At 38.4% G+C, this 27,301-nt stretch overlaps 4 protein-coding genes across 4 annotated transcripts in view; 2 read left to right on the top strand and 2 right to left on the bottom strand.

Moving 5' to 3' along the window:
* Nucleotides 1-342: 342 nt before the first annotated feature.
* LOC134659124 (uncharacterized) lies at nucleotides 343-7,520 on the bottom strand. Its single transcript, XM_063514738.1, has 11 exons — nucleotides 7,409-7,520; nucleotides 6,202-6,546; nucleotides 5,699-6,115; nucleotides 5,125-5,515; nucleotides 3,218-4,993; nucleotides 3,061-3,137; nucleotides 2,796-2,966; nucleotides 2,588-2,720; nucleotides 1,496-1,692; nucleotides 1,155-1,274; nucleotides 343-611 (listed from the first exon to the last, which is right to left on the bottom strand). Exons 1-11 carry the CDS (start codon nucleotides 7,496-7,498, stop codon nucleotides 426-428), a joined length of 3,903 nt encoding a protein of 1,300 aa, XP_063370808.1. The 5' UTR covers nucleotides 7,499-7,520; the 3' UTR covers nucleotides 343-425.
* Nucleotides 7,521-11,361: 3,841 nt separating this feature from the next.
* On the top strand, nucleotides 11,362-16,084 carry LOC134659130 (phenylalanine--tRNA ligase alpha subunit). Its single transcript, XM_063514753.1, has 6 exons — nucleotides 11,362-11,693; nucleotides 12,635-12,989; nucleotides 13,860-14,137; nucleotides 14,537-14,677; nucleotides 14,761-14,968; nucleotides 15,824-16,084. Exons 1-6 carry the CDS (start codon nucleotides 11,421-11,423, stop codon nucleotides 16,042-16,044), a joined length of 1,476 nt encoding a protein of 491 aa, XP_063370823.1. The 5' UTR covers nucleotides 11,362-11,420; the 3' UTR covers nucleotides 16,045-16,084.
* A 545-nt stretch (nucleotides 16,085-16,629) lies between these two features.
* LOC134659136 (glutamate dehydrogenase, mitochondrial-like) lies at nucleotides 16,630-22,004 on the top strand. The gene is made up of 11 exons (XM_063514766.1): nucleotides 16,630-16,950; nucleotides 17,352-17,475; nucleotides 17,894-18,001; nucleotides 18,286-18,378; nucleotides 18,474-18,560; nucleotides 18,900-19,066; nucleotides 19,210-19,347; nucleotides 19,619-19,780; nucleotides 20,495-20,699; nucleotides 21,137-21,279; nucleotides 21,871-22,004. The coding sequence occupies exons 1-11, from the start codon at nucleotides 16,702-16,704 to the stop codon at nucleotides 21,985-21,987; spliced, it is 1,593 nt and encodes a 530-aa protein (XP_063370836.1). The 5' UTR covers nucleotides 16,630-16,701; the 3' UTR covers nucleotides 21,988-22,004.
* Nucleotides 22,005-22,847: 843 nt separating this feature from the next.
* Nucleotides 22,848-27,301, bottom strand: part of LOC134659855 (GDP-L-fucose synthase) — a 73,995-nt gene continuing 69,541 nt past the window's right edge. Inside the window, exons 3-9 of the mRNA XM_063515567.1 lie at nucleotides 27,111-27,262; nucleotides 26,551-26,665; nucleotides 25,990-26,118; nucleotides 25,506-25,579; nucleotides 24,722-24,861; nucleotides 23,865-23,993; nucleotides 22,848-23,274 (exon numbers count right to left, since the gene is read on the bottom strand). Coding sequence (XP_063371637.1) covers nucleotides 23,039-23,274; nucleotides 23,865-23,993; nucleotides 24,722-24,861; nucleotides 25,506-25,579; nucleotides 25,990-26,118; nucleotides 26,551-26,665; nucleotides 27,111-27,262 — 975 coding nt within the window. The 3' untranslated portion in view covers nucleotides 22,848-23,038. The remainder of the gene's footprint in view (nucleotides 23,275-23,864; nucleotides 23,994-24,721; nucleotides 24,862-25,505; nucleotides 25,580-25,989; nucleotides 26,119-26,550; nucleotides 26,666-27,110; nucleotides 27,263-27,301) is intronic.

Consider the following 27,301-nt stretch of genomic DNA (forward strand, 5'->3'; position numbering starts at 1 on the left):
CATTCAGTGAGATTACTGAAATTCGTTAAATACTGGAAGTCACATGTTGCATAATGAACAAAACTGTAATATTACAAATGTTTATTTTCCACAAAATTTATTATTATATTTTTTTGTTTACATTTTGTATTTTCTTTGGAACTGCTTAACTTTCGTGAAATTTACCTGGAAACAAAATAAATAAAACCTGACGGAGAATTTGAGTCATATAATATATTTACAGTACCACAGCTACCGCAATAGGAGTGGGACTGTGATTATTAAAATACATCACAAATCCTTGGGGATTAGTTAGAGCAGGGACAGGAATCCATTTGAATGGGCACAGTTGTGTCCATAATTCATGGGGTTTTAACTTTTATTTGACTCTACTGATCATTCTGGTAAGGTCCCATATAAATGCAAAAATGCAGGCAAATGATTAGTTAACAGTGAATTGTATGAAATACCGTGTAGGGACGCGACTCCTGCGCGACATCAACAAGGACGGCCAAGGAAGGGCGCCCGTGCGCGCATATGAAAGGAGTCCGGCAGTGCGCCAGCGCCTCGATCAGCGTAGAGCACTCACGCGCGGGTAGCGCAGTTCCAAACATTACCGCGTATCTGCAAGCCTGAAATAAATGCTGTTTGAGCGCGATATTTTTTGTTTTTTCCTCTTATTTTGAAAAATTGAGTTCAGCGTTCCAGAAATAATATAGTGAGGTAAACGTAAAGCATCGATAATAGTACATTACCATACAAGTGCGAAAAATAGGAATTACCTATTCCTACATGTACCGTACAACGTTTTACAGTACATATGGGCCTTTACATTTTCGTCATAGTTACGTAATGTTGCTTATCATCGCACTAGTGGGGTAAAGTACCGTAGCACCATAAGTACTGTAAACTATTTAACACAGCTGATTTGCAACCTGGTGACCCTGGTGTAAGCGTAAAGAAGACGGATGGACCTTTTTTGAGCACTTCTTATTTTAAAATCTGATTTTAATAAAATGAATAAGTACGCTGAGCCTTATCATCTAGGTAAACATTTTGTTGAAATCCCTAAGGTCCATTCGCCAACCTGAGGGCAGGCAAAGCATGCTAGCGATAGCGGGCTTGGCAACTTAGCATCGAGACACCCTACACCCAAAAAGCGATATAGATGTTACCTCACTAAAAACCAAATCCATCATAGATTTTGGATACAAGGATACACAACCGCCTTGTTGCTTAATTATGCTGATTTCTTCGTTGATTAGGCTGTGGACTGCCTTTAACACAACATCGACCTGCGAAACGGTAAAAAATAAGCTGCATCAGCGGATATCATTCCGTGAAACATGCACAAACAAACCTTCAACTTAAAACGTTTAGCTATAACCTGCCATAACTACTATTACTAAACTAAGGCTATTAAAATAATTTTAACACTGGACCAGCCAGACCAGTGGACAGATGTTACTATTTACTAACCGTGCTAATGAAACAAATTCCAACTCAGTTTATTTACCTGCCTTGGGTGCTTGCCAAGTATGGCCTCAGGTATCGCGTTGACCAGCACTTGATTATCACTAGCGATGGACCATTGAAGGCCCAGCCTTTCGAACTTGTCCCGGTAATTGTGCAAAAATAGTATTTCGTCCCTGCTCAGTTTCAACGAAAAGCCGTCTACTGAAATGCTTTTCCATTGATCTTGGGATATATAATCTGCACGTGCACATGCAAAGGAAACAGTTAGGTCGGCGATTTAGCAACTTGTAAACTATGTATATCGATCTATAGGAAGCTAAAATGTCATTCAATAGAACTTGCTAACTATGTAAACAAACCGCCATACTAAAATTGACACTAAATGTCAATTTACTAGTAACATTTGTTTACATAGTTAGCAAGTTCTATTGATTGACATTTTATATACAGTGTGTAAGTCAAATACGGGCAATAAATTAAACCAGATAAAAAATTTACCCGTCTTATCATTAATTAAGATGTTTTTTTAAGTTACACTTAATTATGACCCCGTGATTAATTTTTTCCACATGTACCGAGCAGCAATGTACTGTAAACATTAAGAAACAAGATGATAATGACATTACGAGATACGAGCTTTTCATAGTAACTGCCAACAAGCGTTGACAGTTACTTTAAAAAGCTCGTATCCCGTAACGTGTGTGGTGTATTACATTGCGGGCCGAAATATTTTGTATGGTTATAATTTTCAATGCATTTCTAAGTAAAATCTATCTCAATATACTTTTTAGGTCCTATGCTAACCACCGTTTAAATATTCGCCCGTATTTGATTTACACACTGTATTTGTACTTTGTGATCAAGATCTAGATACCATTCCCAAAACGAAAATGTATATCTTAAGCAATTGCAATACGAGAAGTTCTTTAGTACCTGGCCAAAATCAGGACTAATTAATTACAGTCTATTGACATTCACTAAGGATACAATACAAAACCATAGTTTCTAGATGATCCGACTAACTGATGATCATGTCCTTTAAACAGAACTATTTTGCAATCAAAAGTAATCTTGTTCACATCTGTTATAATTCTAATCCTTCTGTTTATCCGTAGGTTTTTTATTTACTGACCTGTCATGTTTTGCTCCAGTCTTATTCTTTCATGCACTGCATGCTGGTCGAATAGGACCAAAAAACTATGTGCATCATTAGAATTGGCATTCAAAATGGTAGCAATAAACTTTCTATCAACTTGACCCAGAACCTAAAAATAATATACCTATAAATAGAAATACGAGTGTATTATATTTAGCAAAAAAAAAGAATAGAAAAGTAATACCTTCGCGTTTTGTAGCGATTCTGCATTAAATGTAAGACAAGCATTTTCTTTATGCAATTTGATATCTACTCTTTGAATATCTCTTGTAGCAGCTTCTCTTAAGTTTTGAATTTTTGGTTCAAAGATTTCTGAATGTATCTGAACATTTCTTGCAAAATTATTATAAACTATCTGAAACAGCAATATTAGTATACCAAAATGTAAAATGAATTGGAATTAATTTGTATAACAAAAAACAAAAAAATAAACAATCCAAGAAACTTACTGTTTTGAAGTAATCTGCATTGAATTCATAGTTACAAACATTTTTCATGTTGCAAAGCTCTAATATCGGCGACATTCCTAAAACATGTTAAACCTATGTGAGTTGAAGTCATCTATTCTATATCAATTCATATGCAAAGTTAATAATATATGGTGACCTTTGGGAATATATCGGCGTCTGTTCTTCAAATTAAAGTTATTAGGCTCATAGTTTACATCATCAAGCTCACGAGTGATATTATTGTTCGAAATAATATTTAAACATTCATCAATACTATCTTCATTTATAGTGAAATTGCGTCTTAATTCTTTTTCGGATTCGAACAGCTCTCCTGTTTGAATTTCAGTATTACCTCCAATAACAGCATTGGTAGAATGGAACACAAAAGTATTTTCTATAATTTCTTCGTGGCTTTGTGTATCCTCATAGGTGCCTATAACAGCCTCACACATTCTGATTGGCTCAATTGGTTCAATTACACGTGTTCCAGTGTTAACTAACTGGGAATTAGAAATGAATACCACGTTGTGGTCAAACCTTTCATCATTAGCATCAGTATCATTCGGTGTATTTATAATATTGGGAGATTTTTCACCATATAGATATACATTTGGCGTCCGAATCCTATTTGCACCATGAAGATTAGTTGTCCCATAGGAACACGTTTGAGGTAGAAGTTCTTTAAAGCTAGAACTCCCAGTAGTGTTTACGTGTGCTATAGTATAAGTACTCCCAATGCTAATTTTATCATTATTATTGACTGTTGTAACATGTGATGCGTTTAATGCTGATTCATGTGCTTGACATATTTGTGAATCAGTTTTAGTGAAGTGTATAGAATATGATGTTTTCGTCGTTCGTTCCTCATCTGCGAGTTCTAGATTGGTTGTTTTTTTGTTATGTATTAGCTCTTTTGTTACTTTTTGTTTCTTAACCACATTTTTGTCAGTAATTGGTGATGCCAAATTATCTCGTGATGTTTTGCTAATAAATTGATTCTTTGTAATCTTTTCGAGTACGTCACATTGCGGTCGTTGTATATGTGTATCTTTCAGGTAGCCATGGCTTTCATATGTTGGCCCCGGTATGTCTGAGTGTGTTTTAGTAACGTGAAAATACTTTGTCTGCGGCTGAACTATCTTAGCGCGGTTTAAATTAGCTTCAACATTCTTACGATGTATTATATTCGTAATAGGGCAAAGAAGGTCATTAGATCTCTTAATATCCTTAACGATTGTATTCACATTCTTTTTTGCCATATTTCGTTGCGCTAAAGGCACATATTCGTGGATTATTATTTCATTTATTTTTTTGCGCACAGAGATACTTTTGTTATTTTTAATAATATTGCTATAATGTACTGTTTCAAGGGTAAACATTTTGCATCGCCTTCTTTTCTTAACGTTGAGCAAGTTATCAACTCTTTTTGCTAAGTGATTACACCTAATTTGTACTTCATCAGTTTCTTTATCAAATTTGGATAAAACTGCGTCTCTACGGTTATGTACTTTTCCTGGAATCATTTTTGTTGGGTGCGGATGGGCTTCTTTGATTTGTTTTGGTAGATGGTTTACATTTGTAATTTTTTTCTTTGTCAAAGGCTTACTCGTTGGTTCTAGAAAGCACTTACCAGATTCGTTATTGATATGGTAATTTGATTTCTTTGGGATGTTTTTTGTTCCACGTGGCCGTTTTTCGTGCTTACGATATTTTTGTTGATGGATTGAATGTCCTTTGTTTCTATTTGTCATGGGCTTGCTCTTTGACAATAAGCAGGGTGTAATAGCTTCATTATTAATGACGTGTTTATTGGTAAGTGTGCGTAAATCATTTGATTCGCATATTTTTTCTTGGTCCTTAGCATCTTTAAACTTTAATTTGCCTTTGGTCAGAGGATGACGCTCTTTCTTAACTTTCCGTTTCATTATTTTACCTGTAAGTGTAAATCACAATATTTTAAATACTATACTAAAGCCAATGATTGGTTAGAAATTTTAAAATTAATAGTCAGCTGGTACCTATTAACTTAATTAACAGCATTAACTTTACAACAATGTTAATTACCTTTTACACCATTGTGTAAATTAGATCCATTCATTTTCTTTCGTTGAGAGCCTAATATTTTTTGCATAATTTTCTTGATTTTATTCCTTGAATATTCCAGTGAATTAATTGTTTCCTTATTAGTTCCTGTCGCTTCCACTAAAGTATTATTTTCTAGTGTATTAATTGGTTCCTTATTAGTTGCTCTCACTTCCACTAAAGTAATATCACCCATGTAAAATTTTACAAGTTTATCTAACAATTTTTTTATGTGAACAACATTCTTGAATTCTAGACTTGATTGTTTATAATTAGTTATAACGTCATAATCGTCTTTTGGACATTTGATGAATATAAAATAGTCTGGAAGCTTATTTTTGGTAAAAAGTTTTTCATCTTCATTGTTGTAACTCTGGGAATTCAAGCATAGTTTTGTTAAAACAGCTATTAACTATGACTACTGCTTTGATTGGCTGACTAGAAAGGTTCAACCCATCTTAAGTAGCTAATAAATCTACTAAGGTTATTATTAGTATTATACAAAAAAAGTTAAATGTTAAAGAATTTAAAAGAATGAGCTCAATCCTATAATTACCTTAATTTTAATGTTTCTTTGTATATGTGCACCTTTCGATAGGTTTTCATTCATTATTCTATGCAAATTTGAGTTGTCAATAAACCTTCCATTTACATATATCCATTGATAACCATTTGCTTCTTCAATATTCATTTGCATGAACCCAGTAACTTTGTAATCATTCTTCTCTACTTGAAATTCTTGCAGATTGTTTGTACAGATATTTAAAACTGATGCAAAAGTCTTAACAATATCTCTGTTCTTGGGAATTTGTACAACAATTTCATTCAAAGAGTTATCTCTTAAGCTAATAGAAGTATTACAATGTATTAGAGCTATCTGTTCTAAAAAAGTTTTAATGTTTTGAAGTTCTTGCAAAGCTTTCACTGCTTTTTTCTGAATAGTAAGATTGTAAAGAAATCCCTTTATTTCTACCTGTAATTAATAAAGCTTTAGTTATTAGTAAACTAAAATGGGTTTATAACAGGTACCATAATTGATGTGTAGGTATACACACTTACTGTAGTTCCCACTGAAGGCCTTCCAGTCACGATAGAGCATGATTTTTCTTTACCATTACAAAAATGTTTCTTCAAAGTTTCTTCATTATTCGAATGTTTTGAAGTTATTGTAACACTTTGTGATATTTCTATCAGACTTGCCAGTGATTGTCCATATCGACCATACATTTGAACAGATTCAGATGCATTAGACTTTTCATATTTACTTGTAGTATATCTTTCTCCAAGTATCTTAAAATCATCTTTTGTCATTCCATATCCATTATCAACAACTTGTATGTAATTTTCTTTAATATCAACTCTTATAGCAATGGATGATGAGTTAGCATCAAGTGCATTATATACCTAGGTAATAGTAATATGCAATTAAACCCACTTAAATAAATTATACATGTATCTTAGATTAATTATTGAATGTAGGTACTATTCTTTACAGGTCTTTCTTTCCATGAAAAAAAAAATATCTTTTCTCAAAAATGGACGGCAAAGTCGACGTTGCCGGTTAAAAAATAGGTCGCGAAGTGCGTAGTTTATGGTCATTCAAAAAATTAAAAAGTTAAAAACATTGCAGTCTCGATTTCGGGACTGCAATGTCGCATACAAATTCCATTATTTAACGAGTTCCAAACTTTTTAAAACTTTAAATGGCCATATCAAATGAAGGCATAGGTCCCTTAAACAGCCAAACAGATGATCAGCACTTATTATTATAAAGCCTATAACAGACTATCGCACCGCACCGCGACCTTGGAGCGTCGCACCCATAAGTGAGAGCGAGAAACAGATATCTCTTTCTCGCTCTCACTTATGGATGCGACGCTCCAAGGTCGCGGTGCGGTGCGATAATCTGTTACAGGCTTAATGTTGGTACCGCGACTATTTAGGTGTCTCAAATAGGTTGGCGTATTTTCAGCAGAAAAATACACTTCTTTTTTTTTTTAAAGGCGGCAAGCAAATTTTTTTAATGGTTGTATTTTTTTCTGTGAAAATTAGAACGTTGCTTCTGTAAAATATTTCTATTTCTTGCACCATTTTTGAGAAAAGCACTATATATGACTCGGCTGGAAGGCTACTTGCTGGCTTCGGATTCAATTAAACGGACTCCCAAGGTCGTCCGTTTAAAACGAATCCTCAGCCTGCAAGTAGCTACTTCCGAACCTCGACAATAATGTACTATTACTAAGAATAAAAGATACAAGATACATACCAATTCTTCCACAGCTGTTTTAAAACTTCTTATCCGAGTAGAAGCGTGGAACTTGGATTGAAGATCTAAAGGTAGTTTTTTTAAAGCCATTTCAACTTATAATAAAAAATAATATACTACTCGTCAACTATGATGTATGTGGTGAAAACACAAATTAATAATACCTATTTCAATTGTTTTCATGTCTATTTGGTTTGACGTCTATAAAAAGAAAGTGTAATATATTATTATTATCTTACATTAAGGCAACAATAAACAAAATCAACATAAGTTCCGTGAGGGAATTTTATTCTAGTAAGGTATATTTGCGAAACAAACTGAAATTAGTGGACGGTTCGGTACTCGCAGACGCGAAAGCCAAGCGAAAGCACTCTAATCGAAAAAACGATCACCACCACCTACGGCTGTCACGTCGCGTGCTGTTTTTTTTAATATGGTTCGAAAGCCCAAGTACAAGTTCTTAGCCAGAAGGGCCCTCCACACTCGTGCGCGAAACGCGAGTGTGGAGTCGATTTTCGCAGACAGCGAAATCGACTCGACACTCGCGTTCGCGGTTTCGCCCGCGATTCACGCACATAGTCTGGAGGGGGCTAGACAAGCACGTTTTTCGCCAGTCTGATGGAATTATCCGATTAAAAATTTGTCTCCAGTATTCGCGTTTGGGGGCACATTTTTAATTTAGAACGCTCAAATATCACCATAAAACTAAAACTGGTGATTAAATTGGAGATCGATGCCAATTTATTTTCTGATCGAATCTGTCGATTTGATCATCCCATCTGGACTCCACACTTCGCCTTCGCCAACGTAAGGGCTCTATAGATTTTACAATTTATCTCGGATTGCCAATTTGTCACGACCCCAAAGAGTAGTATAAAGGGTATAAAGGCCCCAGTACACAATGGGCCATTCTGTGGGACGCATTTATGCGTTAGAGGGAGCAAGTGATATTGATATCTCATTCTACCGCATGGCTGCGTCCCTTGGACTGGCCGGCGATGGCCCATTGTGTACAGAGGCCTTAATATATACCCTCAAGCCACACCAACTTAAAGTCGTAACACACTACCGCACCGCACCAAGGTGCAGTAGTGTGTTATAGCTATTAGGCACCAATTTTATTACTTTCGACATATAGGCATTTAGTCCGAGGAACCGTAAAAACCGCCGTTTTTAGTACAAATGCACAACTCTTCGTATTCGATTTGTCAGTGTCAACATGACATTGACATGCATGAATATCGCATGTTGAGCATGTTGGGCAGGGGGGGGACACTAAAAATGTAGTTAACGTCAGTAAAGATGCAGGCGATTTCTATATTTTGCCCCCGACAACATACTATTGCGTAAAGTTGACTTCCGATTACACAAACTACGTCACCAGATGGCACTATAAAATTCATATAATTTTAGTGGCATTAATATTAAAATTAAAATATAGTCCGTCAACCAAATCTTGTCAGTAGCAATGTAAAGCAAACTAAAGTAGGGCAACACTGAAAGAGCAGTATTGCGCTAAGAAAAGCAGCAATGTACGTCGAACCAAAAGAATTTTTTTTTCCGCTGAGCGCGCCCTGCGTACGTCAATTCAAATTGTCACTCGCGGTTTATTGAAAAAATTTGAAACGGACGGACAATTTAAAAGCGATGTTAAAACAATGTTAATCAAAATGATGAACAAATTTGAAGATATCAAAAACAACTCCCTATCGTAGTGCTTATATTCTCTTTGTTCCCTATCTATGTCTTCTAAGTTTACTAAAATAAAATCATATCAAAATGCAGATAATTAGATAGTGCATATATTTGTTATTTACAATATAATATGCCACTTGTTAATGTAAATTAGTGTACTCTTCTGGATGAATATGACATACCTGTGTAATTTTTTTGATTGGTATATATTGTAAAATAGGATTACATATTGAAAATAAAACAACTGATATTTGGGTGTTTATTTAATTTAAAGGTAAATAAGATAAGGGTCACTTTAGCTTACACTATAATTCAGGTCATTATTTGAAAAAATATAATGAAGTTACCAATGTTACCGGGTCACTTCAACCAAGCATAATACTCTGTAGTATTCTATTGCATCTTTGTAAATAGTCACAGCTGATTGCTGAAAATATTAGACATGTGGGCCTAGGGACGGTTTCCAGGACACAATTTATGGTCTTGTTGGATAGATTTAGGCATACGTTTTAATTTTATTTATGCCTTTTAACCCTAAAACAAAAAAACTGAACATAATCTTAAAAGTTCGAAAGAGTTCTGCCATGTACTTATCATAACCTCAATTTTTAGTAATGTTTACCATCAACGAGCATGATTGTACATTGTAGGCCCCTTAGCCTTGCTTATTCTCATTTAATGTATTGGTATTTAATGGTGACAGCAGAAATATCTCTTGAAACAGAAACGATTCAGAATGAAAACCAAATGAAAACAAATAAGGTGACGGCTGTCGTTCACGAATTTCACGATCCACATTCCACAGATAAAACACAGATGACACGCATTTTGGAATTATTCGAACACAGTGTTGCTAACCCGCGATTTTTCAAATTTGCCGCCTTTTACTACTGACAAGATTTGGTTGACGGACTTTAAGTACGAATTAATATTTTTAATTATTATAATTTTCAATTAATTTCACGAAAAAATAAGAATTTTGTTAAAATGTGATTTAATTATGCTGTTTGTTTATGCTGGCAACACTTGCATAACCGCCAAGACCATAGATTGGCTTATAGGTCTCGTAACCAGGCCATAAAATCAAAAAAAAAAACAAACAAGACCATAGAGGTACAATCATATATAGATGAAATGGGCAAGGAGCCAGTTGACCGAACAAGATGCACTTATGGAACATTTAGTATGAGTAGCAGAGAAAGCGCTTTTGAAATAACCCGACCAAATTACGTAGGTTATGTTTGGTAGGTTGTCAGGAACGTCAAAACGTGTTTTTAATTTGGTCGCATTACGTATGTTCTGTCCCTCACGGACGCACGCGTATAGCTCATCTAAGTATATAATACTAGGTGTATGGCCAAGACATGCAATTTTTTAGCTGTCACTGTAAGAGCGTAAATTAAAAATATTTTAGTGATGGTTGAGCCATTTTCTTCGTTATGGTTTGGTTATGGTGCTGGAGGAAATTAGATTAAAGCCCGAATGAAAACACATGCCTGCCCTGCCCTGCCATGCCCTGTTGTGAAAACCTCCAGAAAGTGCGTTGAGTTCTGTGTTATTTTGTGCAATATGGACGCTATTTTAGAGTAAATTTATTTCGTGGTAGGTATCTAATAAGTACCTACTTTTGATAAGTTACGCCACTATCGATAAATCTGCTACAATGCCTAGACTATGTGCTTGTATTGTGCATAGTAAATTATTCAAATTTTCTTTTTAACATGTATTTTCTTGTGTGTGGATGCTTTTTCACCACACTCGCTTTCTTTTCTATTGTTTACCTAAAATTGTACTTTCCTAGCGATAATGTGATGTAAAACATGTATGCAATAAACATATTGAATTTAATATTCTGTTTTTTTCTTTATTCCATTATTGATAACATTAACCTTTTCCACATAATGTTAGGTCTACTTGGGCGGTTTACAAGTACATTTTTTGTTTGATTTCTTGTAAACAATGAAAGGTTTTTGTTACAAGAAACCAAACAAAAAATGGACTTGTAAACCGCCCAAGTAGACCTAATATTATGTGGAACGAAAGTACACGTATGGATGCATATGTAGTTGTGCACGCACACAAACATACTTAGTTTCGGCGGAGAATCAGAGATGGTGCGTTCAAATGAGTTTCCATAAAATGCTTCAAGAGGGCTCTCTTTACCTATATACTTACTTTACTCTTTGATGTTGGGTGATGTTGGCAGGTATAGGGGGGCATAGGAAAATAGGCAAATTTATTTGGCAGTCGCCTCGCCGGCTGAAGGAAAGGAGTGATATTTTTTCCCGTAACCTTAAATCACAAAATATTACACAAAATGGAATTAAACGAAAGGATTTTACATTACTTAGAGAAGAGTGATAAAGTGGACACTCTAAAGTTAGCTAGTGAGTTTGGTGAGGATCATCAGAAAGTAGTAGGCGCAGTGAAGAGTTTGGAAGCCTTAGAGATGGTGATTTCTGAGGCAGCTAAAAGTACAAAATGGGAGCTGACCGAGGAAGGGAAGTTGGTCGCTGATAAAGGTAGCCATGAAGCAGTTTTATACAAAAGCGTGCCTGAAAATGGCATACCACAAGCAGAGTTAATGAAGGTATGTTGATAATGAAGTGGTCACTTACCTACTTCAAACATTGATAAGATATTTTTTTGCACTCTGATAGCACCTATTGAATATTGACAGCTCAGTGAAAGCATATAATATATGCGTTCACTGTGACAGCTATATTTTTACAAGCTCAATTTATGTAACTTGTCCTGTTAGTTATTTTGTTAGTGTGGGTCAAATCTTGGAAACTAAATTTGACCCACTTCCGGATTTCCGACTGAGCTGAAATTTTGCATACATAATAATACATATGTAAATCATATAAATATTATGATGACACGGAGCTGATCTGATGATGGAGACAGGAGGTGGCCATGGGAACTCTGTGATAAAACAACTCAAAATAATTGTGTTTGGGGTTGTTAGAATTGTCACAATGAGTATTGGTTGCCTGTGGAAAGAAAAGTACAGTCAGTGATAAAAGCATGTACCATAAATAATTATTTTGCCAAAAACATATAATTTTATATTCATATTTGTTTGTATTATTTCCTTACATGGCGGGAAGAAGTTGATAACTCGAGATATTTTATTGAAGAAATTTGAACTTAAAATAAATTATATAAGGTTCAAATTTCTGCCATTTTTTCCTGCCAGTTATCAACTTCTTCCCGCCGTGTACAGATTTGTGGATTAAGAGGCTTTTTATTTTATATTTATTTATTGGGAACTGACAATATGTAGTACTTTTAGAAATTTTTCCCCTATTAAATAAATAAATATTTGGGAAACAATCTTACACAGATCATCCTAGCCCCAAACTGAGCAAAACTTAAAATACTATGGGTACTACGCGACCATATACATACTTATATAGATAAATACATACTTAGATAACATCCATAACTAAGGACTGAGGAACAAATATTTGTGATAAATACACAAATAAATGCCCTTACTGGGTTTTATATTACATTTATTTACAGACATCTCCAAATGCAAAAGTTGGCTTCAGCAAAGCCATGTCATCAGGCTGGATACTAATAGATAAATCTGAAGGTGCCCCAATTGTGAAACGTAAAGTCGCTGCAATCACTGACATAGTGCAAGACCACCTGAATGAGGTAAAGAAAGGCCTAGACACACTGCCTGACAATGTTCGGAATGATTACAAGAAGCGCAAACTGCTCCAAGAGATTACCGTTAAAAGCTTCCTTCTCTCTAAAGGCCCACAGTTTGCCACGAGTATTAAAAAGTTAGAAACTGATTTAACTAGTGAAATGCTTTTGACTGGATCTTGGAAGGCTTTGGATTTTAAACCCTACAACTTTGATGCACTTGGTAAGATATTTCTCTTCCTCAGTCCTCATAATAGAAAATTATTTAAAACGAAAGTCAGTAATAATTACTCATAATAGTAGTTTTAATATGACTGCTCTATTTATAAACCACAATAAATGGCATATACAGATGAAAAATGACCAAAGCCTCCAGTGTCCAGAGCTAGAATCGAACCAGCATCCTCTGTTTACCGGACAGGTGCCTGAACCACTGGACTGGATGGCCACATCCGGTCACGGTGGCATGGGTCGAAATTTCGAAATATATGTCAATTTTCTGAAGGCTTGTGGAGCCCCCTGACCATCCCTAAGGTAGAACAGTATGGTTCAACCTTCTAACCGAATCAACTCTGGTAAATTTAAATAGTAGTGACAGTAGTGTGTCTACTTGAAATAATACAAATTAATATATTTTAATGGAAAGTATTTTAATTTGTTCTTAGAGTGCTCAATTTATATTCATTATCCTGTAAATTATTCTCTTGTCTGAATCAACTTTCATGTCTCTATTATTTGGTACTAAGTCCGTCATTTGTATATTTTTCTAGTTTTTTGCAATAAACAAAAAACTAAAACAAAATTACTAGGTAAGTCTACTTTATATTGACTGATGATGAATGAGGCATGATAAGTACAGAGAAATAATGAGAACATAGTTCAACTCCTTGATTTTGTGGACAACCAGTGGACGTCCTAGGGGTTTCGGTCGAGAGGGGCCCCATGGTGGCGAGTTCTTGCGATTGTTTGGCGCTAGTGTCGCCCATCCTTAAGGCAGCGGACTGGATGCATTCAAGGCCATTCATACATGTGGCCACAAATGTTGAATATATTTTGATACAGAATGAACATTTCAATCAATTGCCATTTTCAGGTCAACCCCCAGAATGTGGCCACCTTCATCCCCTCCTCAAAGTGCGTTCAGAATTCCGTGAGATCTTCCTGGAGATGGGTTTCACAGAGATGCCAACCAATAAGTATGTGGAGAGTTCGTTCTGGAATTTCGACGCGCTGTACCAGCCGCAGCAGCATCCCGCGCGCGATGCGCACGACACCTTCTTCGTGTCTTCACCGGCGACCTCCACTCAGTTCCCTATGGAATACTTGGAAAAAGTTAAGAAGGTGCACAGTGTCGGAGGCTACGGGTCCCAGGTGGGTTTATTATGTTTTACACCACATTATTGATAACACCCACAGCCGTATCATGTTTCGTTTTATATCTTGAACAGTTCCATAGCAAGGATCTAATTCCCAGAAACCAGATCATAGTTCATGATAGTTCGCAATTGCTTATCACCACTTACTCATCTCTATATTGTACATATATCACTGCTCGCCTAGGAAATAATAATCGCTTTGTATTCATATATACAATTCAAAGAATAATCAATAACCTACTGTTCACGTACGCTCCCTTGCACGTTGTAAATACTCCACTTTGCGGCCAAAATCGGAAACTCAAACGTGACATTTAGACTTCGCACCAAAAAAAGGGAGCTCCCGGTTTGCTCCCTATTGTCTTGTCTTATAATATACTGTTTGTTTAACAAGGGCTACCGTTACGACTGGAAGTTAGAGGAGGCACAGAAGAACTTACTGCGAACACATACTACCGCCGTGAGCGCGCGGATGCTGTACCATCTAGCACAGCAAGAGGAGTTCACTCCACAGAAGTACTTCAGTATTGATAAGGTAAGGTAAATTAAGTCAAATGAAAGTACGTGTACTCTTTAATGTTTTTGGAAGTTTTTTTAAGTTAGTTGTAATGCATTCAGGTGTTCCGCAACGAGACCCTGGACGCGACGCACTTAGCGGAGTTCCACCAGGTGGAGGGCGTGATAGCAGCGCGCGGCCTCGGGCTGGCTGACCTGATCGCTGTGCTGGACGCCTTTTTCCAGCGCCTCGGCTTCAACCGTCTACAGTTCAAACCTGCCTACAACCCCTACACAGAGCCCAGCATGGAGATATTTGCATACCATGAGGGTAAGTCATCTCATCAGTTACACTAGGTCGCGATGGTGGCCGACATACTAGCATTGTATGGTTGCGTCTTGCATCACACAACCTTGGACTTATCGCCATGGTGGACACTTTCCAGCGTCTTGGGTTCTAATTCCTGTAGTTCAAGCCTGCATTCTGCACATAGTCTCTACCAAATACCAAACAGCATCTTTCCATACAGTACATATAAAATATTGTTTTGGTGGCTCAGTTTGTAAAAATGCATTGTCCGGGTATGGTGGATAATTAACCCGCTCACTAATCCATACTTAGATAAAGTTTAAATGGATCTCAATATTTATACTAAATTTTAAGGGTCCCACTGATTACCAGTCCGCCGGACGGTATCGGCCTGTCAGTTGTTCGAAACTGTCAACTTTTTGTTCTAACCGACAGGCCGATATCGTCCGGCGGACTGGTGGGCTGCTTTAATAAGTAATAATAGATCTTAATATGAAAGCGCTGGTGGCCTAGCGGTAAGAGCGTGCGACTTGCAATCCGGAGGTCGCGGGTTCGAACCCCGGCTCGTACCAATGAGTTTTTCGGAACTTATGTACGAAATATCATTTGATATTTACCAGTCGCTTTTCGGTGAAGGAAAACATCGTGAGGAAACCGGACTAATCCCAATACGGGCCTAGTTTACCCTCTGGGTTGGAAGGTCAGATGGCAGTCGCTTTCGTAAAAACTAGTGCCCACGCCAATTACTGGGATTAGTTGCCAAGCGGACCCCAGGCTCCCATGAGCCGTGGCAAAATGCCGGGACAACGCGAGGAAGATGATGAATAGATCTTAATATTATTGACTACTATACTAAAATCTTCAAAAAAATTCCAGGTCTTGGCAAATGGATCGAAATCGGCAATTCTGGCGTTTTCCGGCCCGAGATGCTTCTGCCCATGGGTCTGCCCGAGGACGTGAACGTGATCGCGTGGGGGCTGTCCCTGGAGCGGCCCACCATGATCAAGTACGGGCTCAACAACATCCGCGATTTGGTCGGCCCACGCGTCGACCTGCAGATGGTCCACTCCAACCCTATATGCAGACTTAATAAGTGAACTGTTTAATTGATGCATTAAATTATTGAAATTAAAAAAACTTGTTTTATATTGCGCTATAAATAAGATCGTGTCAGATATTTTTGTGGCCTTCGTCGTGTAACATATTACTGAGGTGGCTATACAATATAAATATAGAGCAGAGTAAAGAATACAATACTCACAGAGAGTTATTGACTGTACGATTAAGTGGGTATACCTACACAAAACTATCAAACTAGAAACCTAACAAACATGTCCTTATTTTTATTAGTATCTATCCAAGATTCTGTGTCTAAATAACTCTGGCTGAGATCTATTACTTTACTCGTTGGGTTTTCTTTGCCCATGCTTCCATATAAATATTACTTTTTGCTTTGTCTTATCACAGAGGAAGTAATAGTATTAATGCCCTACTGAGGCCTTAATAGGTACGTTTATTTTTTAGACCAGATATATAATCTAGTTGGCTAAATATTGTCTGAATCAAATGATACATTCACGTAGGTGTAAACTCTGACTATTAATATCATGCCGTTAGAGTCTTATTTTATGAATTTCTGTAAATCTCGTTACCTTATGACAAAATGATAAGCTATGGAATGTCATATATTGACAGTGAAGTAAAACTGTCCAATTTTTTTTGTAAATACAACTTTCGTTTAAATAATCATAATCATGTTATTTCGACAAATCTTTCGCAATAAATTATACACAAGTCCAATGGTGTTGAGTAAGAGGAATTACGAAATTCCTCCTGAGCTAGCGGAAGTGGGCAAGGCCAAAGACCCAAGCTTCTATAGAATGGTGGAGTACTTCTACCACTACGCCGTGAAGGTTGTCGAACCGGCTCTAAACGAGTACCTCAAGAAACATCCACAACTTTCTGAGAAGAAACGAAAGCAGCGAGTGGCCGGTATTTTAAAAGTAATGTCTAATCCTATACGTACTTAGAATTATTTCACAATGTTTTTTGCACGTCAGGCTACGTTCAGTAAGGATTACCGTAGCCGCTACTGCAAATACTTACCTACACTATTCAAACCAAACTTCCATCATATACTTACGAACTTACACTAAGTACTCAGTGGCTCTATATAGCTTTCAGCTAAGTTGGTATACCTAGGTATTGCATATAATTCTTGAACCTGCGACTTGCAGAGTCTGTACAGCTGAATACCCGGGTAAATGGTGGCTTTGCCGTTCTGAGACATTTGTGGAGCCGATGATCTGGTTCGCTCTCGTATACTTATCTGAATATAAGGTCCTATATATACGTTGTGACAAAGTTCAAAGTGTTTTTTATTTCCTGACCCATAATTCAATAGGTGATGGGTTCGTGCAACAGCTCGCTTCAGTTCGAGTTCCCGCTACAACGCAAAAATGGAGACTACGAGATCGTAAAGGGTTACCGTTCCCAGCACAGCGTGCACCGCTTACCATGCAAAGGAGGTCTGTTTTGTCACTCTAGCTAACTCTAGTTAAAAGGTGGGCTCATTTAGACGATGTAAGAACTCGCATGCGAGAACTCTTTTGATCGGTCGGTTGAACTGGACGTAACCAACAGACCGCAATGTAACTAAAATAACATGCGAGCTCGCGCGCCGTCTAAATCGGCCCTAATTGGGCATCTTTAGAAGATATTGTACCTATACCTAGAACTGAGCAACCTCAGGCTCAAAGAGAATAAGTACCTATGTAACACGGTCGGCCTGTTATTGCAATTGGGTGTAGCAGATTAGGTTTCCTGATAAAAGAAATCGACTTCCGAGATTTTTGAATGCATCTTTATTGATTTGTATCTGCCGTAAGCACATAAAATTGCTTAGGTAGGTACACATAGCTAATACTAATTGTTGTTTCCCTATAGGTATCAGATTTTCGGATGAAGTTAATTTGGAAGAGGTGAAAGCTCTAGCAGCGCTAATGACCTATAAATGCGCGTGCTCCAGTATACCATTTGGAGGGGCGAAAGGAGGTGAGTACCTACTCTTAGCAACATGTACCTATTTATATCCAAGAATTACACGGTGATAGAAAAATAGGAACCCGTAGTCGCGCCTTGCCTGTTATGACTTTAAAAAGCGTCACGGCCATATTTCTATCGTCGAGTTTGATTAACGTGATTAATTATCAACTTAACAGGTTCACTACCTGTGAGTGCCTTCAGTGCCTGTGGATACCTATGAGTATCTGTCTCTATTACCTACAATAATACCGTTAACGTGTTAATAAGCAATAAAATCATGGAACTTGTTTTAGGAGTGAGTATCAATCCGAAGTGTTATACGATAGCCGAGTTGCAGAGGATTACCCGTCGATACACACTGGAGTTGGCCAAGAAGAACTATATAGGTGAGAAACTCGATAGCGTGAGACTCCTGAGTAGAGATACCAATATGCAGGTAAGACATTTCGTTATTAATTAATAAATTATTGGAATGTTTCAGGCGCAGGCGTGGATGTTCCCGCTCCTGATGTAAACACCTCCGGCAGAGAGATGTCCTGGATCGTTGATACTTATGTCAAAACGTTGGGTACAAGTCTTGTGTGCATCATCACTATCACTACATATAGGTAGTATAAAACAAAGTCCCTTCCCGCTGTCTGTCCCTATGCGTACTTATGCTTATTGGTCTATATACCAATGTAGGTAACTATAATTCTGCTGGTGCTGGTGCTGATACTAAGTAGTCATGTAGACCTATTTCACATTGCCTTTTTAAACCAGATTTGTTTTTAGTTTATTAAATTAAGTACCTACCTACAAGCAATGGTGCAATCCTGAAGAATCTTCGTTCAAAAGTGTCAGTGGATATAAAACCCTAATGTTTATGGTTAGTTTCCTATATTTACTGACCGGTGTTGGTTGGCAGGATATCGAGACATAAACGCGGCTGCCTGCGTAACGGGCAAGCCGATCAACGGCGGCGGCATACACGGCCGCGTCGAGGCGACGGGCCGCGGCGTGTTCATGACCATCAACCACTTCATTCACGACGAGGCGTGGATGCAGCTCATTGGCATTCCGCCTGGCTTCAAGGTAGAAGGACTGTGTCGTGCGCATGACCAACAACAACTTCATTCACAAAGATTGCCTATATTTCGCAACAATCGCAACGCGAAACTTTGATTGTTTACTTACTATCCGTTTGACCAACTTTTGATACCGATTTCCAACAACAGGATAAAACTGCGATCATACAAGGCTTCGGAAATGTGGGCAGCTACGCAGCGGTATACCTCCACGAGCAAGGGGTCAAGATCATAGGTGTTGTGGAGGTCGACTGCAATCTGACGAAACCTGAGGGTATCGATCCCGTGGTAAGCGTGCGGGCTAAATTTTCAAATTTTGTAAAAATTTGAAATAAAAAAAATGCTATTAGGTATTCAGTGAATCCACTGAAAAGGACATAAGGTAGCTTAATTAAAGGCATGTAAGGTACAGCGTTCCGATTATAGGTAGATCAAGTTTTGTTATTTTGTATAAGTAATAGGTAGGTACCTAACATTCTTTACGCTAGCTAGGTTTTGTAAGACTAGGAATAATTAGGTAACCTACACAGGTATTTAACTGGGCTGTACCTGCCCTCAGGAGCTGATTAAATATAAGAAAAGCAACCGGGGCAGTGCAAAGGGCTTTCCTGGCGCGCAGGAAGCGGACTCCGAGCTACTGTATCAAAAGTGCGACATTCTTGTTCTGGCCGCGCTAGAGAAGACCATCACTCAGGATAACGCCGCCAAGCTCCAATGCCGGGTGAGGACGATGATCCATTGATGCATCGACTCATGTCATGTTTCGTATAGAAATGGGCCAGTAGCAGAAGCACTGAATGGAACAGTCGGTCAGTGAGACGATCAACCAGTGTCACTCACTGTTGTTAACTTTCCATATACTGCTCCAAGTTAGCGATGGTTCATGGTTCCCCCTTGCCTGCCACCGCGCAGTTTAGGGTCGTACGGGTCGTATCAGGCTGTCAAGGAGAAGAGTCATTGCAGACTCGTAAAAAAATTAAAAAATAGTCGACATTTTTACTGAAAAGAACACACTCTTTAAGTTGTGAGGAAAGTAAGAGTTCCCGTACAACCAATCCATGTGTTTTCTTTTTAATAGTTTTTTGTACAACAAGAGATCAAAGTTTGATATTTCTTCGAGTGCTTATTTTGAGTCCCGTGCAAGCGAAAATTTCTATACTAATTTAGAATCTTGAGCGTAGTAAGGGACTCAAAAGCGCACGAGATGTAAATAACTTTGATCTCGTGTAGTTCACAAAACTTTTCACCTCAGGAGTGAGAACATATTAGAGAACCCGAAAAATGTATTCCTTCTTCATCACTTACCTCTATTCACTCATGTTTTCTTAAGCTATACCAACAATTAAGTTTTCACCTCAGCAGCTCGAACAAGGGTACTTTTCGAGCCCTTGTACGAGCTGTTGAGGTGAAAATGATTTTTTTTTTACTCGATCAGATGATCGGCGAGGGTGCGAACGGACCGACGACGCCGGCCGCTGATGCGATACTCCGCGAAAAGAAGGTGCTCGTGCTGCCCGACCTCTTGGCCAACGCAGGGGGCGTCACAGTCTCCTACTTCGAGTTCCTAAAGAACATTAACCACGTGAGCTACGGGAAGCTCAGCATCAAATTCTGGAAGGATTCCAATACGGCGTTGTTAGGTAGGCAGGGCATTCGATTGGAGTATGATTACCATGAGATAGCCGTTGTGCTCCGATGGCGAGAGGGCTCTCTTGATGCTGACCGACAGAAATAGCGTCACTGACTACTTCTTTAAAGTTGTCAACAATGTTTTAGGGAAGCTCAACATGGCGGCGTATTTAGGTTGGCATTTATCCCATATAGGTTTTTTGAGTCTGTAACTGAATGTCCTTTTCGACCAACTTCACCGTCACCGTCCTTATTTCGAAAGCTTCCAAGAACCTTAAACACGTGCGTTTCCAGGAAAGAATTGGCGTTTTCAGATGCAAGAAGCTGACATACGCACTATGCATCAGGTATTTCCTGTTAGAGCAAGAGCCTGTCCAATTTCTCGTATCCTTAATCCTTTAAAAAATAATAAATAAATAGATCTATATTTTGCCACATCATTTTACAGATTCTGTTGAGCAGTCACTTAAGAAAGCGAACATCAGCGCGACGATTGAGCCAACGCCGATGTTCCAGGCAATGATATGCGGCGCGAACGAGGAGTTGCTCGTCAACTCGGGGCTGGAGTACTCGATGACGAAGGCCTGCAATGTAAGTTTCTGCTTGTTGAGTGTTTCCAGAAGGCCACTAAAGAGAAAATCGGGCGAACACCGAATTTCACGGCCATATTGATATGTTATGCTCTCATGCGGGGCTCAAGTAGTCCAAACTACTACTCTCAACTTTATCACTTCAACTAAGCTTTCTTTACTGCAACGATCGGGCTTAGGTTAGCTTGTTGGCGCTCGGCTTTTAGGCTGCAAACATCCAGTATCTACATATAAACCACTGTTATACTCATTATAGTAGTCCTAAAACTAAATAACCCTACATAGCAACGCCGCTTTAAGTATGAGTTGACAACGTGGATGCCGCATAAACTTAACAACCCTAGCAAGTCGAAATATAACAAGTTATAGTTATAGGTACCTCACGGAGAAACGGCATGACAGGCATTCGCCACATTTATTTAGCGGTCAAACATTGGTTCTTGTCTGGGAAATTAACACTCGTCTGTTTCATGTTCTTAACAAAATCTTGAATGCTTATCATGCAGTCTGGTGATAGATATCCATATCCATTATCACGCTGTCACGTAGACACCAACGACCATCATATCTATACTAGCTGGTCTCCTTGCAGAATGTGATGCGCGCTGCGAAGCAATACGACCTTGGTTTGGACTTGCGCACGGCGGCCTATGTCACCGCAATCGAGAGGATCTTTCTAACATACGACGAACAAGGCCTCACGATATAACTGGGACCATTAATGGTACAAACCACAGACAAGACATCCTCTAGACTAAGCATAGTAACGCTACCCCCTCTGCCACTTATACGGTAGTTTTACTCCATCGTCGAGTCAATCCCGTGCCGTGATTGGTCCATGTCTTTGAACGGACCAATCACGGCACGGGATTCGCTCACCTTGTCCCCCCGTACACCCGTATTTTTGGCAGCATCGGTTTCATGAAATAATTGCTCTAAACTCAGTCTAGAGGATTCCTAGTCTATGGTACAAACCGATTGAAATACCTACGGGCATTACAAAACAACGGTGGATTACAATCATACTTTAAGGCGGTATTGACACCTGAAATAGTAACTGGCTTTCTAAAAACACTGTTTGTCCATTCCACGAAACAATATTCAACTGGGTAGGTATATGTGCTATAGTTTTTTTTGTCAATGCTTCAGTGTAGGTACCGCCAAAAGTATAACACTACCACGTTATTACACGACCCAGTTCCGCTACTCTTGTACCTTGTGTATTAGTTTTTTTAACTCTTTATTTAATTTTTCACATAAGTTTTTTTAAGTACTTAAGTAATGTGATCAAGTAAAAAATGTGTTGTCCCTAATTGGCTATATGTGCGCAGTGTTGATTGAAAACAGCCCTGAAATTTATGCTGATTTTCATAGCTTTTAACCGCCAGGTGGACTCCACAGTCAAGCACAATAGCCAATATGGTAAGTGTATTCATTATAGTTACTTATTATTATAGTTTTTTTAATTGTAAACGCGCGTTCTATTAATTTTGTATATTTCTCCACCTCACTTGTAACGGCCGTAGACTCAGAGCTTTGGTTGGGTTGTAAATCATTGAAGAAACCATAAAATCATTGATTTATCGTTTATTACATTTCTTAAAATATTGTATAATTCTAACATTTTCATAAAATATACATCGCAACAATATTGTATTCTGAAATCAATTAAATATAATGATTAAGTAATACGTACCTGTGTTTTCTTAAATGATAACGTTATTGCTTTTTGGTTACGCGCTGGTCTTATCCGGTTACCGCTACGTTCTAGCGACCTCTCGGTTGTCCCGGAACCACTGCACGGTGTCTCTTACGGCCTGCTCGAAGGGCGTGAACGTAAACTCCTTATAAAGAGCGCGTAGTTTCTTGTTAGAGGCGGTCTTTTTGTACTGCCCGTCGGCGCTGCTCGTGTCGTAGACCAACGTGCCTTGGAACCCGTGGGCTTTCTTGATGGCTTCGGCTACCGCGCTTATGGGTACTTCGTCTTCTTCGTCCACTGGAAAGAAAAAAAGGGCAATTTAAGATAACATTGTAGGATACGTTTTTTAAAACAAATAAGGGTGTCATTCAAGGGGAAATAATTTTTTGATTAAGTGAATATCTTCGGAGATAATCGGTCTGAAAAAAAAAATGTTTGTCCCCCCCAGCCCAGTCTAACTTTTGAACCATATGTCCAAAAAAAAATGGAAAAAATCGTCAACGTAATAAATACTTTCAATGAAAACTACAGTAAACATGGTTGGTACAGTCATTTCTGATATATTGAAAAAAAAAAAACTTCTCTTCTTAGTAAAAATACGTACAAAGCGCTGTGAAGGTACTCCCTTATGCTTGAAATGTAGATGATACTTACTAATAGCCTATTCTGACTGAATAGTAACCACGGAACCCTTACATTGAGCATGGCCCGACATGCTCTTAGTCTTAGCCGATTTTTTATTATTATGATTTTATTAATTAAGTCATACTATTTATGTAACTTAGACGCTTCCAATAGACCCATTTCCAATATGTTTGCATGACCCACATATGGGTATTCCTACCCTAAGCCGATGTATCACGAAATCAAAACGTTGAGTTGATTACCTGACAAGATTATTGGCTCCACGCTGTCGTAGTTCCGCAGCACCCACAAGAAGAGGCGGGCTAAGTCGGGCGAATAGATGAACTGTCGTAGAGGCCGCCCGCTGCCTAGTACCGTGAATGTCGAGTCGCCTGCAAACGAAATAACACCGGTTAGTCCGGGTCAATGTACGAGATTCTTCATGCTTTACGTCTTTACTTTACTTTAGTGACAACTCTTAGAGACAGGGTAGTTTGATTTTTTAAACATGCAGATTACGTCTGCGAGCGATATTCCAAATTTGATATTAAAAGAGGAAGGGAGGATTGCGGAGGTTGCGGGTTCAAGTCCTGCCGGAAGCGTAATTTTTCCATTTTTTCCTTTGATATAAAATTTAGGGTAGTTTGAGTTGTGCTTCAAATCCTTGTGTCCCATAGATATCGATACCGCATCCGAAATGTTAATCAAAATTCAACTCTAAATTTAAAACCTCAAAGTCGCTTATAGTCGTTTACATTTCTGGAATTAAAATGAAAACGAAAGGGAACTCACAATTTGTTTTGTGTTGGCAATTTATAATTATAGGCAATAAGACATAGACCATTTCTATTTCTACCCGAAATAGACGTACCTAAACATATTATTATTCTTTGTTAATGTAACGGTTTTATTTCCATTTTGCGTATCCATAGTATCCATCCATGCATAGAATACAGTCAATGAATAAATAATAGATCAACAAAACAACAAACTATTAAAGTATATATCATTTCTGAGTGTCTGATAATTCCGAAAATGAATTCTAACTTCGGGTGATTTTAAGAAACTTCGGGGATGATTCGGAGTCAAGATACACCAAGCAAAAAATCGCAGTACCCACCGTTTCTCATAGCGTCGTCCATCCTACGAACGAGCGCTGGAATGACGTGGCTGGACTGTAGGCTGTAGTTGTCCCTCGGGCCGAACACGTTGCACGGGATCACCGACGTGAACACGCGGCCGTGCTGATCGTGGTAGCCTCTGGAAAATACTTCCTTACAGCGCAGGAAAACTAAGCAAAACGGCCACGGCATCCGTCCAATGGCATGATGCTTATAATAGACTTTATGATAATGACGATAAGGTAGAAATGCATGTGATTAAAATCAGGGATGTTGCGGATGCCGATTTTTTGACATCCGCGGATGCGGATGTTAAGATAGGTACATAAAAAAAGTCAAATATTAAATTTTAGTAATTTTTATTTCATAAAACCGGCCAAGTGCGAGTTGGACTCCCGTTCCAAGGGTTCCGTACATTAAGTCCCACTCACGCTTGACTGCTCATTTCTAATAGGTTTTTTTGGCTAATGACTAAATTACCTAGCAGTCTAGCACTTACGCCACGCCGATGCTAAGACGTTCCTGTACCGACCTGTTCCACATCCGCATCCGCATTAAACTCCGCATCGATTGTATGCGGATGCGGATGTTGAAAATAATGCGGAAGTTCCGCGGTTGCGGATGCGGATATTCGCAACATCCCTGATACAAATAAAATGAATAAAAATGTACAATAAAATAAATGTCAGGATCGTAGCAAGTGGAAATCGGTGGTCTCTGCCTACCCCTCCGGGAATTAGGCGTGATTATATGTTATGTATGTATGATAAAATAAATGGTTACCTATTTAGAACATCAATCATTCTCTTCGCATAGCTGTATCCGTAATTCGACGAGTGTGGCGGTCCATTGTGAACCTGAAATATTTAGATATCATTTCATCAGAGTCTAGTAAATAAAGAAGACGACAACCCCGACACAACGCCGCGAGAATCGTCAATGTTGTAGAACTTGTAGATGACATTAAATAATATTACTTTTTACTCATTTGTGTATGAAAACTGCCACCCATATTCCTGTGTTACTAATAATTTCAAAACGTGATATTGGACTTTGAGAATCAGGTTCTATGAATATTTCCCCACTGCTGATCCCTAGTGACAAAATGAAACACTGAGGAATTGTAGGGGAACACTCACGCGCTCAGTGCACGGCCGGCCCCTTCTGCTTTATTTCTGCCCGAAAATGTACGGAGTTTGTGCTCAAACTGTAGTGTTCATAGAAATATAGCACAAGCTATGTCTATGGTTAGTGTTTGTGCACTTACCATAGTTTCGTCTATAGGATATGTGGTCTTGTCTGGGAATATGCATGTAGATAGGCAGGAGACCACCTTCTTCACATTGTTGTTGTGACAGGCAGCTAGGACATTGTCGTTTATTGCCATATTTTCTCTCTGCAAGTGTCATGTTAAACATAAAGGAAAAATTTACTGTCACAAACTCGCAACTCCTGGATACCAACCCAAATTCAATTTCATAATGTATAATTAAGTATGTTATCTAATATGTTGTCTGTATCCAATAACAGATGGGAGTAGTCCATGTAACAGATCTAATATATAAGATATAAGCCTAAGCAAGCTGCAATTTGGATTTTATGCTTTCATAAATTAGTGATGAAAAATTTCAAACATGTGTAGAACCAGGCGTGTCTCACTCCGCGATTTCGTCGCATTGCTACAGGTAGCTAAAAGTACATCCGTTCGGTCCCAATTTTGGGGAAAGCCATAAGCCGCACGTGGTGCTGTAACACGTAACAGACGCGTTTTGTTACAGAGTGAGTCTTCTGTACTTAGTACTATTATTTATTCTGTGGTAGAACTTACGAAGAAATCTAAATTATGTGCCATGTTGTGGAACAGGCCGCCAACCATGGCCGCCAGGTGGATGACATGTGTGGGTTGGTGCTTCTTGAATAGGGCCTCAGTTTGCTGCTTATCTCTGTAAATATTAACAAACACTGTTTAAGGGTTGCTTGATTAATTTATTATTTGCAAAACTATTTTTAATATTCCTACTATTCCTAGTTCTTTAATTAATTTTGATTTTATTGAATTGAAAAGCGGTTATTGCAGCATATGGGTGCCTTCAACCTTAGAGGGGTCACATGCACATTTATCTGAGAAGTTTTTAAAATCTAAGGGACACAATTGTCAAAGACTTGGCCTCCAGAAACTGGTCGTCTATAGTTGTGTATAAAACAACCCGCCCGCGGGTTGTCCGGCATCTGAGCAAGGTTCACGAGCGCCCACCAGGTGGGTTCCTGGCAGTGAATGTGTTAATTTTTCACATGTGGTCTGCATTCTGCAAAACCAGCCCTTGACTCCTATATTCATTACTCATATGTGCTTTGTTAATGTAGTTATGAAGTACAATATACACTTGCCTAAGATCGCCATCCTTGGAGCCACAAAAAATCCATGTCTCATTTTGGGGTCCTTTTCCCTGCTGTTTCTCCTCTACGACAACTGTTTTGATGGCTTGTCCAACAAGCCCTGAACCTCCTGTTACTAAAATAATGTGTGATTCCCCATCCATCTAAAGTTAAAAACAAAAATCTTATCTGGTACGCAAAAT

The sequence above is a fragment of the Cydia amplana genome, chromosome 2, assembly GCF_948474715.1.
Source record: "Cydia amplana chromosome 2, ilCydAmpl1.1, whole genome shotgun sequence".
NCBI classification, from domain to species: Eukaryota; Metazoa; Arthropoda; class Insecta; order Lepidoptera; family Tortricidae; genus Cydia; species Cydia amplana.